The following is a 17,915-nucleotide window of genomic DNA, read 5'->3' on the forward strand; positions in this document are numbered from 1 at the left end:
ATAAATCACTGTTGTTTGTTGCCCGCAAATTTTGGCAGCTTTCTTTCTCCAAATTTGTAACTTATTTGCGAATGAAAATATCTCAAAGCAAATACCCTAATCCCATAAATAGGTCTTTTCTGGTTAACCAGGTATGTGTGTTGACGAAGTGTCTTTCTGTCCTAATGTAATAGTAGTGATTATCAAAACCATGGATCCAATTAAGAGAATTTCAAATTAACCAAGACTCCTGAGAGCATTTAATTAATGCTTCTCATTTGGGGGGGGAGGGGTGGATTGCATTCGAACCCATAATTGTTGGAGTTATCGCCATTTCACCACTCTGTAGGTTTAAGTACTGAATAAACAAAAAGTTCGGGAAAGCGATCTCTTAACATTAATCCATGGGTCTGTAGACCATACAACTTTCTCGTGAAAGAGTCGCAGAAGGCTTGTCATCGGTCTATTTGCCTTGATAAGATCAGATAATATTTCTCGTGTGGCATATTCATAACAGCAAAGGTTTTCACGTACTGCCCAGAACCGCCATTGACTTTAGTAATATTATGCAGCTTTAACTATCCTCAAAGTTTAGTAGGCAACCAATGATCATTTTTAATCGGCAACCAATGAACAAGTATTTGGTACACACCCAGACCTAAACGAGAGCTTGTTATAATGAGAATATATGAGAGCTAGATTATAGATGATATGTGAAAGATTCATGATAACGTGAATTCAGCAAAACCAAAGCCTATATATGCGAGCTATCTTTTATGGTGGGTAAAACTTTCTTGATCAAGCATACTGCATAAAGGCATGAACTAACTCCAAATACTAACGATATTTTCAGATTTCCGAATTTAGGATCGACACTTCATCATTCTGCCTTCGTATATCTAGCCTGGGGAAATGTTACCCGACAAATTTATGCACTAGGAAACATTTGCTGGAATTGCTAATGAAATCAATGACCTTATTAAGGAAAGCTTTCCTTTCTGTACACTTATCAAATAAACTTTTAAGTCATTTCAGTCCTGATAAACATTTTCTTAATTTGTGGGTGGCCGAAGATACAGTAGCTGTTGAGCGGCAAGAGAAAAACAAGTTTTCCATAACAGATGGTATAGTCGTTATATTCATTGTCAGATCTAGGATTGAGTCTTTAGGTTTTGTTCATGAATAAACAATTAGCCATAAAACAAGCGGTATTTCAACCTACACATTAAATTCGACATCATGCCGCACACCCTGCCAATTCACGAAATTCTTCGTTGATAAGACAAATGATTTTTAAACCACCAATTGTATTAGCAGAGCAAAGAAACATGCATTAGATACAAGCAAAGCGACATGTTGATTGTACCAACATGGAGCGTGACAAGTGTTTTCCTAGCAGAGGTATATTTCTTGACAATTATGCGGGTGATATTGGAAAGTCTGACCGATACGGACGAATTTGCTCCAAAATTCTTCACTGCAAAAATTTGGAACTCATTATAACAAAATTTATCTTTTTGGGAACGAGCGCCTTGTCCGATTTCATGAAATCACGCGCATTATAAGCACGGGAACATTTTTGGCAATTTCAAGGGCAGTTCATTCAATAAATCAAGTTTTGTTGGGAAGGAAGTCCTGAAAAAAGAGAAAAATCTTAATGATTGGGCTCCATTTTTATTATTGTTTTAGGCCAAGTTTTTATGCGAGCTATTCTGATGAAATAAAACTTGTCTTTTAATCTAACCAGTGCTCTCCCATTACCCAGTCTTTCCTCCCTAGCAACCCTCTAATGCCTGAAAGAACCGCTTTAATCATACCAATACCTATAATATTAAACATGCTTGTTTTTATTTAATTTCTTTCCCTTTTTCCTTAGGTACAGTGTCAGCTGTATAGACACAACAGATACCGTAGTTTGAATTATCGTCAGTATGTGCCTATAAACGGAGGCTATCAGTTGCCTCGTTATCGACCGAATTATCTAGCAGCACAAGCCGGACAACCCAACGCACCGTTTGGTACTCGCCGTCCATTGCAGGGACGCTTCAATAATCTGAACGGAGGGAACCCATATCGGCCAGTTGGCTATGGAAATTACTTGAGACAGCTAAACCAAGGCTATCTGCCGCAAGGCCAAAAAAATACCGCCTTCCAGTTCTCCCCGTACAAGACAGGGTTTCCATTGGGTGCCCAGATACCCGGCTATTCCCCCAACCATTCACCTTTGCCGTTGTCAGCGCCAAGCTTGTATGGTTACGGAGGCTACCAGGTCGACCGTTGGGGACAGTGGAGCAGTTGGTCCCAGTGCTCTCGTAGCTGCAACGGTGGAGTCCAAGAAAGGACAAGAAACTGCTTGACGTATGTCTATATGAAATTTATACCCTTTTGTCTCTAAGTCGTCATTACCAGTTTTCTGAGCTAAAAAAACATCAACAGTTGTGTGCGTGGCCTAAACATGGGACCAAACCTGAGGAATTCTTTTATTAAGATATATTTGTCAGTAGGGCTGAAAAGGACATTACCCATTGACCTTCAGTTGAGTGTGTTAAAAGTTCGTTTTTGTTTTATAGGCTGCCAAACTTTCGTTTCATATAAAATTGTTTTCATATTTTTCTTTAAAGCTCAATGCAAAACCATTTAGGTCCAAGCTTTGAAAGCTATATTTCAGCAATTTTTGGGAAATTTCCAACTTCTCTTCAAACCACCCATTTTCATTCTTATTCATTTGTCAACAGCCAAAATGACCTAAAGTGAACACTTCTTTTAGTGACTTCTGCGGGCATCTTTGACCATCGCTCTAGTGCTTTCTTCGTGTATGTTTTCCCCTCCTTTTGAGCTTTTCACAATCATTCAATCTCCGTTTCTTTAGCTCTCATTAAAATTCCAGCGAATCTTTACTCCTACCAGCACCTTTTATGAATTATTAACTTCACGTAGAGAGCACCCTTGGGGTCGATGATCAATTAATTGGTCTCAATGAAACTTCCTTCGCCTACAAAAACGATTGATTCTTTTTCTTAGTGCCAGTGCAAATCTCCTTTCTTCATTTTAATAATCTTACCATATTTGCGATTGGATTATGATCCTATTTAAGGCCCTTATTTGTGGTTTTTGAGTCGAATCAGAGCTGTTTCCTTCTCAAAAACATTAACCAACCAAAGATGCAAGTCGCCATGAACTCTATCGCAATTTTGTCGTATGAAGGGCTTTCACGTCATTTGTGCCTCCTGCTAACATTCCCTGACATGTCATATTGGTGATAAAACGTTAAACCTATGACTACGAAAAACCTTGCTAAATTTATGACTACGAAAAACCTTGCTTCGCAATAACAGTGGTCTTCTAAGCCTTTTGTTGCCGCATAACATTGTGAACTCCATGCGGATTAAATTTATTGTGTTATGGTTTTGCACAAAGAGCGACTGTGGCTGCCTTATTTTTCACTTTAACTTGAAATTCATAGATGCACAGTGTTCGAGTCACCTCGTCTAACTTGCTTTTAAAAACCTCATACAAATATTTGGCTGCCCATTCCCCTTTACCTAATCAAGCATTAAACCTCTAAAGATAGCAACATAGGGTGTGTTAGCAATTTCCTATGTTTTCCAGTGATATGATTTAATGTGTTTAAACTCAACACACCCAAATTAGAATCAAAGAAAGATTGAACTCTGTCAGCCATCTATACATTTTTGACAAAACACCCTTTCAAAATGTGTATTTTGTTTTGCATAGCGTTTATCTTTGACATCGATATAGAAGTAGTCAAGATTTTGGTTCACTAGAGTCAGCGCTGACTCAGAATCAGCTAACAGAGTTGTTCGATGCATTATTTCTACGGAAATGTTTACAGTGAAACGTTCGTGGATGTCTACAACGGACACATCCTTTCAGTAGATATCTCCTTACAACAGACAACTTCCTACAACGGACAACTCCCCACCACGGACAACTCCCCACAACGGACAACTCTCTACAACCGACAACTCCCTACAACCGACAACTCTCTACAACCGACAACCCCCTACAACCGACAACCCCTTACAACGGTCACGTTGCTTTTAGGGACAACTCCCTACAACGGACACCTTGCTTCAAGGGGCACCTCCCTACAACGGACACCTCCCTACAACGGACACCTCCCTACAACGGACACCTCCCTACAACGGAGAATACCCTACAACGGACACCTCGCTTCAAGGGGCACCTCTCTACAACGGACACCTCCCTACAACGGAGAATACCCTACAACGGAGAATACCCTACAACGGACACCTCGCTTCAAGGGACACCTCCATACAACAGACACCTCGCCTTAAGAGACATTTTCCTACAACGGACAATTCCCTACAATGGACATATGTTCGATGAATAGGCGGGGTAAAACAGCATCAATAGAATTTTTAAGTTCTAAGCAAAACCTTCCGAGACATCATTGTTAGGAGTCACAGGTCAAAAAGAGAACTTCCTGTCATTGCCAAACCGCTCAATTCCTTGATGATTTCCTCCGTATTCACTTCAACTCCCAAAATATATGGCATTTCCTTTATTGGTCATCGAAACCTTCAGACTGCTTTTTGACGTTTTATACTCTGAAGAGTGTCAGACGAAAAGTTTCAGTATGACTCAAAATACTTCCTCTTTTCAAAGCCATTTTGAAATTTTGTACCACCAAAAGGTTGTTTGATGACATTATCTTGTTTCTGGCTACATCTTCACAACTGCCTATAGGTGCATGGTGCAAGCAGTTGACCTGGATTTGGGATTTGCATTGCCTTGGACAAACATAACGTTATGTTTACATATCCTATTTCCGAAATTGATCTGTTTGGCTTTTATTCATTAAAATAACATACAATTTCTCATTTTTTTAATATGCCTTGTTGAATATCTCAAACCAAGCACCGTTACAGTTTTATCATTTCTAATACAACATATCGCCGTTCCTCTTGATTATCCGGCCATGTGGCTCAGGAAATCTTTTTACAAATCCAAAAACAGTACGCATTTAAAATCAGATTTCCGTTTTGCTCATCATATTAGTTTATGATATCAAGAAACAATCGTTTTTATAATTGTCTTTCTTCAATTTTTCAAGCAAAATACATTTCCTTGTTGACTTCAAAGATTTCTATGTTGACGAATTTGCCAAAATTTCATTTTCTTGTAACTAAGCCCATTACGATTTATCAAATGTTGAATATTGATAATGTTCCTAGATATTTATCTTATATTTATAAGAAAACTCTATACAACCGGATGTTATCTGTTGTTATCTTCGTTAAAATCGATGAGCGAGGTAGATGCAATTTGGGAAAGAAATAACTATTTGTTTACATTCTTTGCTGCAATTACAGTACGAAAATCGATTTAAGTTTCAAAAGAAACCTGGGGAGAGTTTCCTGCCACCTGTTATGCCCTATAAACCTAAATTATCTTGTTATTGAGGTTACTAATGAGCCACGATATTTAAAGTTTTCATTCTAATTACTGTTGTACGTTGACAAAACCAGACTAAAAATACTCGATAATTCCCCTTTGATTCCCCGTACTATTTATATAATATTTGTTTTTACGTCTTGCGAATTTTGCGTCTTGTGCTGTCAGGGTTGTAAAGTGCGATTTGTTAACGAAACATACTTGTGAATTGTGTTCCACTTCGGCTTAAATACTCTCATGTTTTATTTGTACAATTAAATACGTGTAAACTTGAATTCTCGACCCCAGCCTTCCAGTTACCTTCACACATATGATCAGTCTAATCCAATGCATTGATAATTGCCATTACGAAATACTTTTTATTGCCTCTTACCGATCTGTTTTCTTATTTTACTGCATTTTCGTAGAAATTCGTAACCACTTCTAACCGTGCTTTATGTATTTTTAGTGCCAAATTGTCAATGACCCTCAGCTTGTACAAGGGACAAGGTGATCATGGAAACTGCCCTGGTTTCGGCAAAGAGTTCCAACCTTGCAATACAAAAGTAAGCGATTACACATAACTATGCTCCATTCAATAAAAGCTCGATTTTGCTTATATCTAAGTATCAAAGTGTTGTCTTTCGTCCATATCCAAATCAAGATGGTATTAAGGTTGCGGCTACAGATTTGGTTATATTTTATGCCTGTGTTATTTATAATCTTTGCTTCGGTTTTGCTGTGGTTTAGAACGCCATAAATCAGACTTACCATCATTTACACCGTGACCAGTGGATGAAGTCATGGCTTTGCGCGTTGCCATCTTTACTAAAACCACCTCCTTTATTCTCATACATTCATTAAAGGTCTCGCTTTACAATTGCCTTTCACTTTTCCCTAGAATTACGCTTTAGAACCGAAAATCCCTTTTTTCCTTCCCTGGAAATGTTTCTTAGTAGTTTTCCGTCGAATAATCATGCTCATTTTACGAAGAGAAAATTGAAAGAAGGAAACAGGTAATGTCAAAGCAAGCTTAATCATTAGAATCACCTATTCAATCTTTAGATCTTATTCCTGTTTCTGATGAAAAGTCAGTCTACTCGAAATATCGTGATTGTGGCCAAGCTAATCGTCAGGTGGGACAATACAATCGAAATTTGAGAGAGTTTTGCAATGACTTTTTCTCGTATTTAAGCACCTTCACACTTCTTCAACACCAATTTGAAACAAAACAAAAAACAAAATATGAAGCAAAAAATAAAACAACAATAAAACAAAACAAAGCATAAAACAAAACAAACTAAAACAAACAATTCAACTATAGTATCATGTTTTGGGTATCCAGTGCCTTCGAATACAATCGAATACAAGTGTACACGATGTTCCATTAGCTATTTTTGCCCAAATTTTAGTAAACAGTGATTTTCCATTTGTTTAAGCTGGTAGGTTTGGATTGTTTCAATTGGTTTCGGGTAGTTTCAAGCAGTTTGGTAATTTTAAATACTTTGAAAACTCAGGAAAATTATGCTAAAAACCTTGTGAAAAACTACGCTCAGTTTTTTTTTTAAAGAAACTGGCTAAAAGAGTATTGGACAGTCAGAAAGAATTAAGAAACTCCAGTACTCGAAGCAAAAAAATTAAGAAACTGTTAAATCGTGATAAAACTGAGAACAACGAAATTTTGAAAAATCCAAGAACATGATTGCCCTGATGGCCTAGAACTCAAGACACTTAAGGGATAAAAATATACTTCCCATATCTAGATACAGCATCAGCACGGAAGCTAATCTCTTGACATGATAAAAAAGGTCACAAATATTTCATAACATCATTCATGACATCATAATTAAGAAACTCTTAAGAAACAATGAGTATTGAAATTTCCAGAACATTAAGAAACTGGAGTACTCAACATCGACCTTTGTTTCTTATCAAAAAAATGAGTTTGTTTACTTTTTCTAAGACGTTTAAAAATTTTTGCACAAATCATAAGAGTGCATTATTTTGAAAAGTAAACTTTAAGCATCACCTCAACAGTAAATCTTCTAGCTAAAAGCATTTGAGCCTATTTGTTGCTAAGTAGACACGAGTTTTGGCGAAACGGTGCTAGAAAACATGTTGTTTTGGCCTTTACCTTAACAACTGGGATCATCGTTTCACTTAGATATTTTTGAAAATTTGTAACCTTGTTCAAAGCGTTACACATTCCCACTTAGCTAGCAACACCTTATTAGATTAAACCCAAACGCTTTTGTTTGGCTTCTGAATAATGCAGCTAGTATTTTTATCTAAACCATAGTTTTCAATTTTGCAATACTTTATTTAATTCTCCTTAGTTCCCGGTAGAGCTGTTAATATTGAATTTGTTTGTTGACAGCCATGACCCATTTTGGAACATGACCAAGAAATTTTATCTTTTTTAACAAAAGAATTGGATTATGGAAATATCCTATATTTCGTACTGATAAAACTTACCACCCGCATATTGGGCTTTTCTCGTCATCCTTGGATTTTGGAAAACATTTTCGATGTGGCTTATTCGGTATAAGAAAGTGGAAAATTTTCGGCGTGGACAATTTTTCTATCGCTTTTCTTGCTTTCTTCTAAAGAATAATTGTTCTTAAAATTTTTATTTTGACTTTAGATCCAAAGTTTGTTTCCTTCTCTGCTCATATTATTTAATCTGAAGAAATTTACAGAAAAATGTTATGTTTAGCAAGCAATGACCAAAAATACGTCAGTCATTTTTTATAAATGACAAGCATAAATGAATTAATTTCAGCTTCCTGTAGTTTGTCTTCTAGAAATCATGTAAAATCCTTTCCCAAGCACATATATTAGTGAGTTTAGTTGTAAACACCACATCATAGACATGCATTTATTTTTGGTAAAAATGGCAAAACCATAATTAGAAAGATTTTGCAACCAGCCTGTTTCGTTATTACCTTCTGGTCATCATAAGAAATTTTGAATGCACACGTCGAAAACTTATCTGCACCTTAGCAACAGCCCTTAATAAAATCATCGATAGAATTAAGTCTCCTGCTAAAATGATTATTTGTTAAGTGCGTTAACAATTACTATATTCAAATTAAAACCAACCCCGTCGGAGGTCCAAATCAAGATGAAGATATTTCAGAAAATACGAGTAACAGGATTTTATTCTTATTGAGTTTGAAAGTTTTAAATAACCAAAACAAATTATATTGCGAGTTGTGAAAAACTGTCCTTGGTATTAGATGGGATTTCTAGACCGCCAAATAAGGTTTTCGTAGTCTTTCGGTTGCATATTAGCGACATAAATATATATTTATATATATGAATCGTTTTATTAGTTTATGGAACAAAGAAAAAATGTTTGGAAAGTAATAAATTCGCTGATTTTCTGCTAATATGACGCTGACAGTAAAGCACTTTCTTATACCGAAGCGTAAACAATTCCTGTCAATTTTCATATGTCTTTCAATATCTTTTTGCTACAATACCAAAAAAATAATTGTTCATTGTTTACAGAAAGCATATGAATAACTTCCTCCCCGAATTCATTAAAAAAACTAATTGAATAAGTATTTTTGAATTATTTGGTTTTATATTTAGCTCTTTCTCGCTGTTTCATAAACCTCAACAGTATTTAGTATTTTATTGTCGCTTCTTGTCAAAGGAGTCATCTCATTTTGCAACATCAAATGACTTAATCAACTTTTGTTACATACCAATATACAAGGCTTTCTTCATGTGCATAGAAATACATAAAAGGGGTGTATATAAAAAACTATTTAATTAGAATGTTTTTATGTTGATCCGTTTTATTGCAGCAGAAAGGAGTTCTTTATTTAGGACACTTGCCCTGGCCCTCAACTGCCACCCTCATTTGAGAACTGTTGAAGAGATTTTTGTCAATAATATTTAATTTTTTATCAATTCTGAGACTCATCTACAATAGTAATGAATCGCAGAATTGCATTCTTCGATATTTTCTAACTTATTACGTAACTAGATTATAAACTTGCTTGTTTTTCAGACGTTATGCAGGCAACCCCTAAGCTGCACAACCTTTAGATGTATGCAAAAAGCTTCTGCAAAACCTTTAGATATAAACACAAAGTTTTTTCTGTGGATATGTCTCGTAGATTTATCTATAGACTGCCCAAAATACGCGGATTGTAAAATGCTACGAAAAAAATAATGATTTGCTTTTTTAAACAACCTCCACCTACTATCAAGGTTATAACAAGACCCTGTTAGGATTATAATTAAAAAAAAACAAATAATAAAATGAATAGTACGAGTTAGAAAATTAGGCAAAATACCTTCTGCTATTTTTTACTTCAACCAGGATAACATTATCTCTAGAATGAAGTTTAAAAAATGAATCTCTAGCGAGAGTATGCTAAGTAAAAAACACTGCTCTCTGAAATGACTGTGGTAAATCTCAAACCATAAATTGGTTGATATATGAAAAACTGGGTGGCATCTCGACGTTGCAATGAAATCCCATCAAAAGCTCTTCTGGTATACCTCGTTAGGCATTAGCTAGGCTCAGCATTGCTTAATTCGGTTATCTTTTGCTAAACATTAAATATTTCGCTCATGTCTTCAGAAAGCCCAAAGCCTCTTGCTATTTCAGTTGCAACCAATATTTTAAGCTTAATTTGAGTGACCTACGAAACATATTACCAAATTTGTTTTTCTCACGAATATAAATCACGTAAATAGACCGCATTATCCTTTTGAAACCTTGTTTGTTTTTATTTTCACCAAAGTTAACCACACACTGCTCAAATTATGCTACAGATGTTTTTTCATTATGAAAAATACCAACTTGCTTAAGCAGGCGTGTAACTTTCTTTCTCTCTAAGCTGATCTGTCTATTTTTAATCAAGAAGGGTCCTATTTTTATCCTGAATTTATTCTTCACATTTCAACATATTTTTTTATTAATTAATAGAGAGTGCGGGAAAATAACCGACCCGAGCGAGGCTCGAACTCACGACCCCTGACTTTGTACGTCAAGTGCTCTACCGCTGAGCTATCGGGTCGTGCTTTCAAGCCAACACCCAAGGCCGAGTCATTCACCCGCACTGCCCCTCTCTTTTACCAGATACACAGGGGAGCCATCGCAGCTCCATCTCAAAGTGCAGAGGACCTGAAGAATGAGAGAAGACTGCCCACTGCCCATATTTTTTTATCCTTAATTTTATTTTTTCGATATAATTAGTTGGTTATATCTATAATTCGAATATCGTCGTGAAAGAGATAATTTGAAGCGTTGCCTATGGAAGCAGCCTCTTGAGGACTTTACCATTTTGAATTATTTGTTTTAAAATTTCCGACTTTAGACACCGCAAAATATTAAGTAGTTTATGCTAATTATCAATGTTAAAAACACAAGGCCAATTTTGTAATTTTTAACCTTTGTAAGAGAGAAGTCCTTTTGGATAATTTGGAGAATCTACTGTCCGAATTCAATCAAGCTTACAGAATAATATGTAATTTAGCTACAACATTTCATAATTATCTATATATTTTATCTGACTGAATCTTTTAGTCTCATCAGTATCCGAAGATTTTGAATCGTTCTCAAGACATATTGCACTACAAATCGTGCATTTTCTGTGAAGTTATGCAATGTAGTTTTCTTCCAGTTGTGCCGTATGAAATTTAATTCAATATTTTCGTTACAGCCTTGTGTATCAGTGAAATCTTTTGAAGATCAGAAATATGATGCAAGAGAAAACCAGTGTTCTCGTTTCGACAAAAAAGAGTACCTTGGTCAGAAATATGTTTGGCTTCCATATATCAGAGGTATATATGCTCTAAAGAATTTGCAGATTTCTTTTCTTTCATTATTAAATATTTTTCTCTACTTTTGTATTAGTAGTACTCGCTAAATAAAATGTTCTTTTACATAACTTCTTTCTCAATTCTAGTTCATAAAAGTTTGCTTTTGCAATGAATGCTTGACAGTATTTGACTACATTGAAGATATTTCGCTATTCTCGCATCAAAATATTTCAATACCGTCATTTTTTAAAAATTGTCAAATATTTTGACACGAGTTTGAAGCTATGGCCTATGAAAATGTGTGTAGAAATCCTCCTGCTCAGCTGCATCAAAACCTATATTATTAGAGAAAAATTGCCTTATGATTGCAGTAAAGTAGCCGTGCTGTATTTAATCTGGTCAAATTTTTCACTCTCGTACGTTTACTTATTTCTGATATTTTCATTCTTATAACTATTATAAACGAATAACTCACCTCTGTTTCCTTTTCAGAGGGCCTAAGTGAATGCAGATTGTATTGCATGGCCAAAGGGTTTCGAATGTTTGTCGAGTTGGCAAATAGAGTTGACGAGGGAACACCCTGTGGCAAGAAAGGGAACGAGGCTTGCTTTAATGGAATTTGCTCGAGAGCCAAACCAAATGTAAGCTTATGTTTCCAATACCAAGAAGTTCTTTTTATTATATTGTCTTTTTTGCTTATCTCTTCAAAAAAGTAGCCATTGCATCGATTCCCCGAGAACTTATTCCTGTCTCTTGATTTCATGTTTAGTCTCGAGAACCGTATCGTTGCTTTAACTGTCACAGAATGTCCAGTTAAATTTATGTGTTTCCCCCTAATATTCGTTTTTCTTACATTTAAGTAATTTGCTACATTTCATACTCAAATTTTTTTTAAAAAAATGATGCACAATTTTTCCTTTTTTGTTTCATCATGAATTTTTTTTATACGAAAGACGTTTTTAGATATGTATCCAAAAGCAAAGAGCGTATTCTTTTTGTAACTCTCTTTTTTAAACTTGGTTAGTTGTCCTTTATTTCTATCTTTTCACAGATTCCTATAAAATTGTACTAGTATTGCTTAGAGGATGTTTTCTTTTTCGCCTTTGCATTACATTTGATTCTCTGTACCTTTTTTTACACTGACAGAAACAACCAATTCAACCTGTTGCTGCAATTGGCAACAAGCATGACTCAAATATACAAAACAAACAAACCCATCCTTCAACACTTTTCGTCGGTAACAGACCCCCTCCTGGCTTGAATCTTGGTGACCGAGTCCTTGCTGGACAGCCCAAGGGCTACCTGCCGCTAGGCCAACGACTTTGGCAGCAAAACCATGGTCAGTACCCTCATGTGCAAAGCCGCTTTCCACCTAATGTACAGCAGCCGGGATTTCATCAGGGAGGCGGTGCACAGAATCAAAGGCGTCTACCTCAAAACTCAAATTTAAGGGCACTAAATGGCCACGGTGGGCATGTTTTCCAACAGTATTTACAGAAAAATACAAAAACTGGACTTGGACTGCAAACAAACAAACCAAAATCCCAAAAAGTTTCCAAGGTCGTATCCGGTCATTACAACACGAGAGAAGGACTAAAACTAGGTTTGCAGCTCTCTTTGTATTTTCCTAACCATGTTATATCAAAAGATTTCTATTTAGAATCTGTTTTCATTTGTAAAAATAAGGTTAAATTTATTGTCAAAGATTAGAAAGCATTCGTTTTCTATTTTTTGCCTTTATAGGGTTGTTCTGTAGGAGAGAAAAGTTACTCTATGGTTTATTTCCATACAGCACTTTCCATCTCTTTGTAGAGGTTATCAAATTGTCAAACATGAACATACAACTTTCCAGGTAATATTGAAGCCTTGTGTGAAGGCTGTTTGCCGTAAATGTTTCTAACTTTCTTATTCGTTTCAGGGTATAATACAATTTTCAAAATTCCTGTTGGAGCTTCAAACATCAAAGTACAGGAGGCTAGGCCGTCACCAAATTATTTAGGTAAGGCTTTCGTTTCCATGCGAAAAGCTGTTCCGCCACAGTGACATCTAAAATTATCATGGTTCTTGGTTCGGGCGATTATTTTGGTATTTTCTGTAGAATCAATAAAAGAGATTAATAATAGATGGACTAATGTCATGTGAAGTAAAAGCTGCCTGCATAAATTCCCAGCGTTGCAAGTGGGAATGGAATATAGAAGTTAAAAGCAACTCCTTGAACATTCTTGATATTTATACGAAAAAGTTATTTTGAGTTGAAATACTCCCAAAAATGGAATGAGGGTACCGAGAGTAGTTGCATTATGAACCACAGTCCATCCTCGTCAGTACATTAGTTTTTATTAACATATCTATAACTCTTTATTTACCTTTCTGTCGAACGAGACACTCAAAGAATTAGTAAAATGTATCTCGGCTCTCCTGAACAAACCTAGAAATTATTTAGATTTTCGTTTTTTGGTTGCGAAAGAAAAATGAAAATCTTAACTGTATTACTTCTCCAAAGCTTAAGATTTTACCAATATCTTGTTACATTTTCCTCTAAGAATCTGCTTGCATATTTCTCTTGGTGCTATCTCATACGGGTTTTTTATATCACGTTCTGCTTTAATTCTGCACCATGTTACTTATGTCTAGATGCACCTCTTCTTATTACCGAAGATCTATTAAAGATATTCTTTCGTTATCAGCCCTAAAGGTTGGCGATGATTACCTAGTGAACGGAAGATGGAGCATCACACTCAAAAAGGACGTCAAAGCCGCCGGAACAACAATAAGATATCGCCTTGGGAAGGGACCTGGAGGCAAGGAAACCATTACAGCAGAGGGACCTACCACAAAGGAACTGCAGATTGTGGTACTTAAACATTTTACAGTCCTCTTTAAGCCTCAGTCAAACTGACCTCAAACAAACCAAACATTTTATCGAACACGAGTCACAGTTTTACCTGGCTTTTTTCTATGTTGTTGTCAGCAGGTCAATTGTCAAGCAGAACTTACATTTCACCAAGCATTTCCTCGAAATCAGTAGATGTTGAACGTTGTAATCAATTCCACAATATAAGCAAGGCTTTAAGATTTCTTCATTATAAAAATTTGTTATAAAAATATTCTGAGATCTTTTTGTTTATATCTCCCCTGCTATAAAATTTAACAAATCACAGCAAAAATCTTTGCATCAAGGTTCGTTCTATGCGCGTGAGTGAGACGAACCCTACATTTATTTATCCACAAAATCCCCATAAAGGGAGTTTCCTAATACAATCACTCTCATTTTCCAGCTTTTATTTCAACAAGGACCACCAGAAGTATCCTTCAATTATACACTTAAGGTGCGTGAGTCACAAAACGCCAGAGTTTTCAAAGCAGCAGCTGTGTCTGTCCGTCAATCAGATGTAAGAACTAGAGGAAGAAAAGCACGGCCAACATTGCACTGGAGTGTTGCCGGGTGGACTAAATGTTCCACGGCATGTGGTGGAGGTACGTTGATACGTACTTACATATGATTATCATAAATCCTTTCATGATTGCTATAGTGACGTCAGAACAATTACGTCAGTATAGTGACGTCAGTATAGTGACGTCAGATATTTAATAATGCTGTGATAAGCGACACACGCTAATAGTTTTGGCATATAGTTAGCATTTGGTAGCTCTTAATATCAGGTTTAGCAACAGCCTCAACAACCTTCGTTTATCGATACAGCCTTTTTGTAATTTGCCAGTTATTTGACTCTTGAGAGTATACGTATTCACCTACCTAGAACGAAGACATTTTAAGTTAATTTCCATTAATTTTTCTGCAAGTTTAATTTTCCATTTCTCGGTATTTATGCTTTTAACCTCAACGTCTCGATTCTTTTTAAGCTGTTTTATAGCCATATGGTCTAAGCCATTAAGTCATATTTTTAGACGACTCAATAAAGACCTTTTCAACTTCTATCTCTAGGTGAGCAGCAGTTGAACATACGATGTGTGGCTGTGTACCCAAGCAAACGCACCAAAATCGTTAAGAGCTCATATTGTCACACACTGAAAAAGCCGTTGCAGAGAAAAAGAGTCTGCAATATGCAGCCATGCAGACCAAGGTAGCTTTTTGCTTTGAATCTTGACAATGCTTTCTGCCTTCCTTATTGCAAGAAGTCTTCAAAAGACTATTTGTATATTGCAGTAAAATGTCTAACCTTATCTAAGTGAATGGCCTCAAAACTTAAGGATAAAGTATATATCACTAATTATGAAAAAAAACATATCGCCTTTTGCGTTTGTCATAAAATTTGGAAACAACAACTTTGAATGAGTATTGATTAAAGTACTGTATGAGATGTAAGAAGAATTTTCAACAGATATATTTTCAAATGTGGTTTTCGTTACTCGCTGCAGTTTGCAAAACTTATACCTAAATTGGTATCTAAGTACCTTTTCTTGATGTATTTGTTGTATTGTTCAAATTTGTATTTGAAATCAGTTTTACGCAAGCTGAAATGTGTTGTATTCAAACAAAGAATGAAAGATCCTGTCGTGATATTCATGTCTATTTCGGTAACGTTCTTTGATTGTTTACAGATGGGTATTATTACCCTGGAAGCCGTGCAGCCAAACTTGCGGCGAAGGAGCCACCCAAACAAGAGATATTCGCTGTGTTAGAGTTGTATTAACGCCCCAAGGAAAGGTTGAAGTGGATGCGCCTCACTATGAGTGTGGGCCTAGTCCAGCCATACGCAAGGCATGCCCGTTTGTTTCTTGCTATAGATGGAAGAGCAAAGCCTGGTCTCAGGTATCCTATACTTAATTTACCTTAATCTTATTGCTCACTTTGAATGTACAGTATTCGCTGTCTATGAAGCCCTGTGTATAGTTGGAGTCAATCTTTTTAAACGATCTTGTTGACACCCTAGTGTCCATGATGTCTCCAATTTTAAGCTTTAAAGGTTTTAAGCTTAAGGTTGTTAACAAAGTTTAATTGTTTAAATGTCGTACTTGAAATGGATTTGAAATCCTCTAACGAAAGCTCATCAACAAACTTTTGTTGAAAAAGAATTTTGAAATTTATTGAGCTGAAAGTTTTGTATTTGATGAGGTGCTTTTTGTACTCCCCTAGTGCCTGCATTCTTCCAAACAGAAAGACTTTCAAAAAACATGAATATAAACTAGGGAGGGAGCTTTTGCCTAACAGAATGCTACAATCCATATCATCGATCTTACTTACGGTAAACTTAATGTTACTTCAAGAGGAAAGAACACAATTGAAATTTGCCAGAGTATTAAGCCACTCTTATACCGTTTCGATGTCTGCTTGATAAATCGTTTATTCTGTATGCTTTATTTGAGTGGAGGGTTAAATAGCAACTACGAGAGAATTGGAGCAATTCGCTTATTTATCTAAACAAATATACGCACCTTCAAGTTACTAATAGAGAAATTATTTGAAAGTCTTCAAGCAGACACTTCAAAAGACAGTATTTCTTATTCCCCAAAATTTTCAGATTCACTTATAAACTCTTCCATTTTTAGTGCTCAAGAAGTTGTGACAAAGGTGTGCAAACGCGCAAATCATATTGCACTTCCGGGGAAACGATCGTCGAAGAGCAGCTATGCGATAAAGAGAGGAAACCAGAGCGGGCAAGAGTTTGTAACCTTAGGCCATGCCAAGCAGTGTGGTTCATGGGCACCTGGAACACGGTCAGTATACCACAGATATATTTTGGTGTAGCCCTGTAACCTCCATTTTAAGTAATTGGTGGATGGTTGGTGGGCCTAAAGCTTCTATACCTTATACTGTGTTATAGGCAAAGAGAGGAGAAGCGTTTCGGATCCAGTTTAAATACGAACGAATTCAAACAATGATTCTCAAAACATCATCATATTTTGTCAAATCAGCAGAGGCAGACGCTATGTTCTCCTTCTGTCATTTGTCAACTCTGTCAAGAGCCCTTCTCTTTATGTGAATGTCTGATCGCTTCGATGTTCAAAGAAGAAGCAAGAAGAGGCAGGAAACTCGTATATTGGCTTATCTTGCAATACACTTTACGCTTAAAGGGATTGAAATTGAAACTAAATATTATATTTGAAAACATTAAAATTCAGAAATTGCAATACATACCCATTTAAGTTTTCACACTTTAGTTCTTTAATAACTTTCAAATAACAACCCTATTTGATAGAACTTTTCTTATCGAGCAAACATATCTATTAAGTGTTCCACCAATCGCGATAGTGTACCACAAATATATATATCATCCTATTTTATTATGATATCGCTTATTTTATGATCTTTCCTTTCAGTTTTGCATTTTGATTTTTTGGGACTAGCTATGTGATTTATGGCTCGCCGTTCCCTAAACTTTGTGATTGATATCATTTTATCCCAGCACAGATGATAATCAAGTATATTAATCGTTGCTGATCTCTCTTTTTAGTGTGACAAGCTCTGCGGTGAAGGAACAGAGAAACGTTTGGTGTTCTGTGCTGGGAAAGATGGATCAGCGTTGTCGGAATCGTTCTGTAAAGGCCAGCCGAAACCAGCTCCGACTAGACCTTGCAACACCAAGAAATGCGATGGTGTTTGGTTCACGTCAAACTGGACGCAGGTATGTCTAACCGTACAATAGTGCTGCATCGGATTTTTGTCAGATCGGATTTGTATTTTTGCTAGCTTTGCTTTTACTAAGTTGCAGAATGTTAGTGATAACAATGATTTCCATATTGAACCTTTAGTGTGGAAATTCTGGGGTATT

At 36.1% G+C, this 17,915-nt stretch overlaps 1 protein-coding gene across 7 annotated transcripts in view; it reads left to right on the forward strand.

Moving 5' to 3' along the window:
• The window catches only part of LOC135687084 (papilin), a 103,084-nt gene that overhangs the window by 81,144 nt on the left and 4,025 nt on the right, over positions 1-17,915 (forward strand). For all 7 annotated transcript variants that reach the window (XM_089114323.1, XM_089114322.1, XM_089114325.1 and 4 more), the window contains 12 exons: positions 1,856-2,337; positions 5,867-5,963; positions 11,082-11,202; positions 11,674-11,822; positions 12,328-12,784; positions 13,100-13,180; positions 13,869-14,035; positions 14,460-14,658; positions 15,128-15,266; positions 15,745-15,955; positions 16,693-16,860; positions 17,598-17,768. In XM_089114323.1, the coding sequence (XP_088970449.1) occupies positions 1,856-2,337; positions 5,867-5,963; positions 11,082-11,202; positions 11,674-11,822; positions 12,328-12,784; positions 13,100-13,180; positions 13,869-14,035; positions 14,460-14,658; positions 15,128-15,266; positions 15,745-15,955; positions 16,693-16,860; positions 17,598-17,768 (2,442 nt within the window). The remainder of the gene's footprint in view (positions 1-1,855; positions 2,338-5,866; positions 5,964-11,081; positions 11,203-11,673; positions 11,823-12,327; positions 12,785-13,099; positions 13,181-13,868; positions 14,036-14,459; positions 14,659-15,127; positions 15,267-15,744; positions 15,956-16,692; positions 16,861-17,597; positions 17,769-17,915) is intronic.

The sequence above is a fragment of the Rhopilema esculentum genome, chromosome 20 (assembly GCF_057945365.1).
Source record: "Rhopilema esculentum isolate cy_ngs chromosome 20, ASM5794536v1, whole genome shotgun sequence".
NCBI classification, from domain to species: domain Eukaryota; kingdom Metazoa; phylum Cnidaria; class Scyphozoa; order Rhizostomeae; family Rhizostomatidae; genus Rhopilema; species Rhopilema esculentum.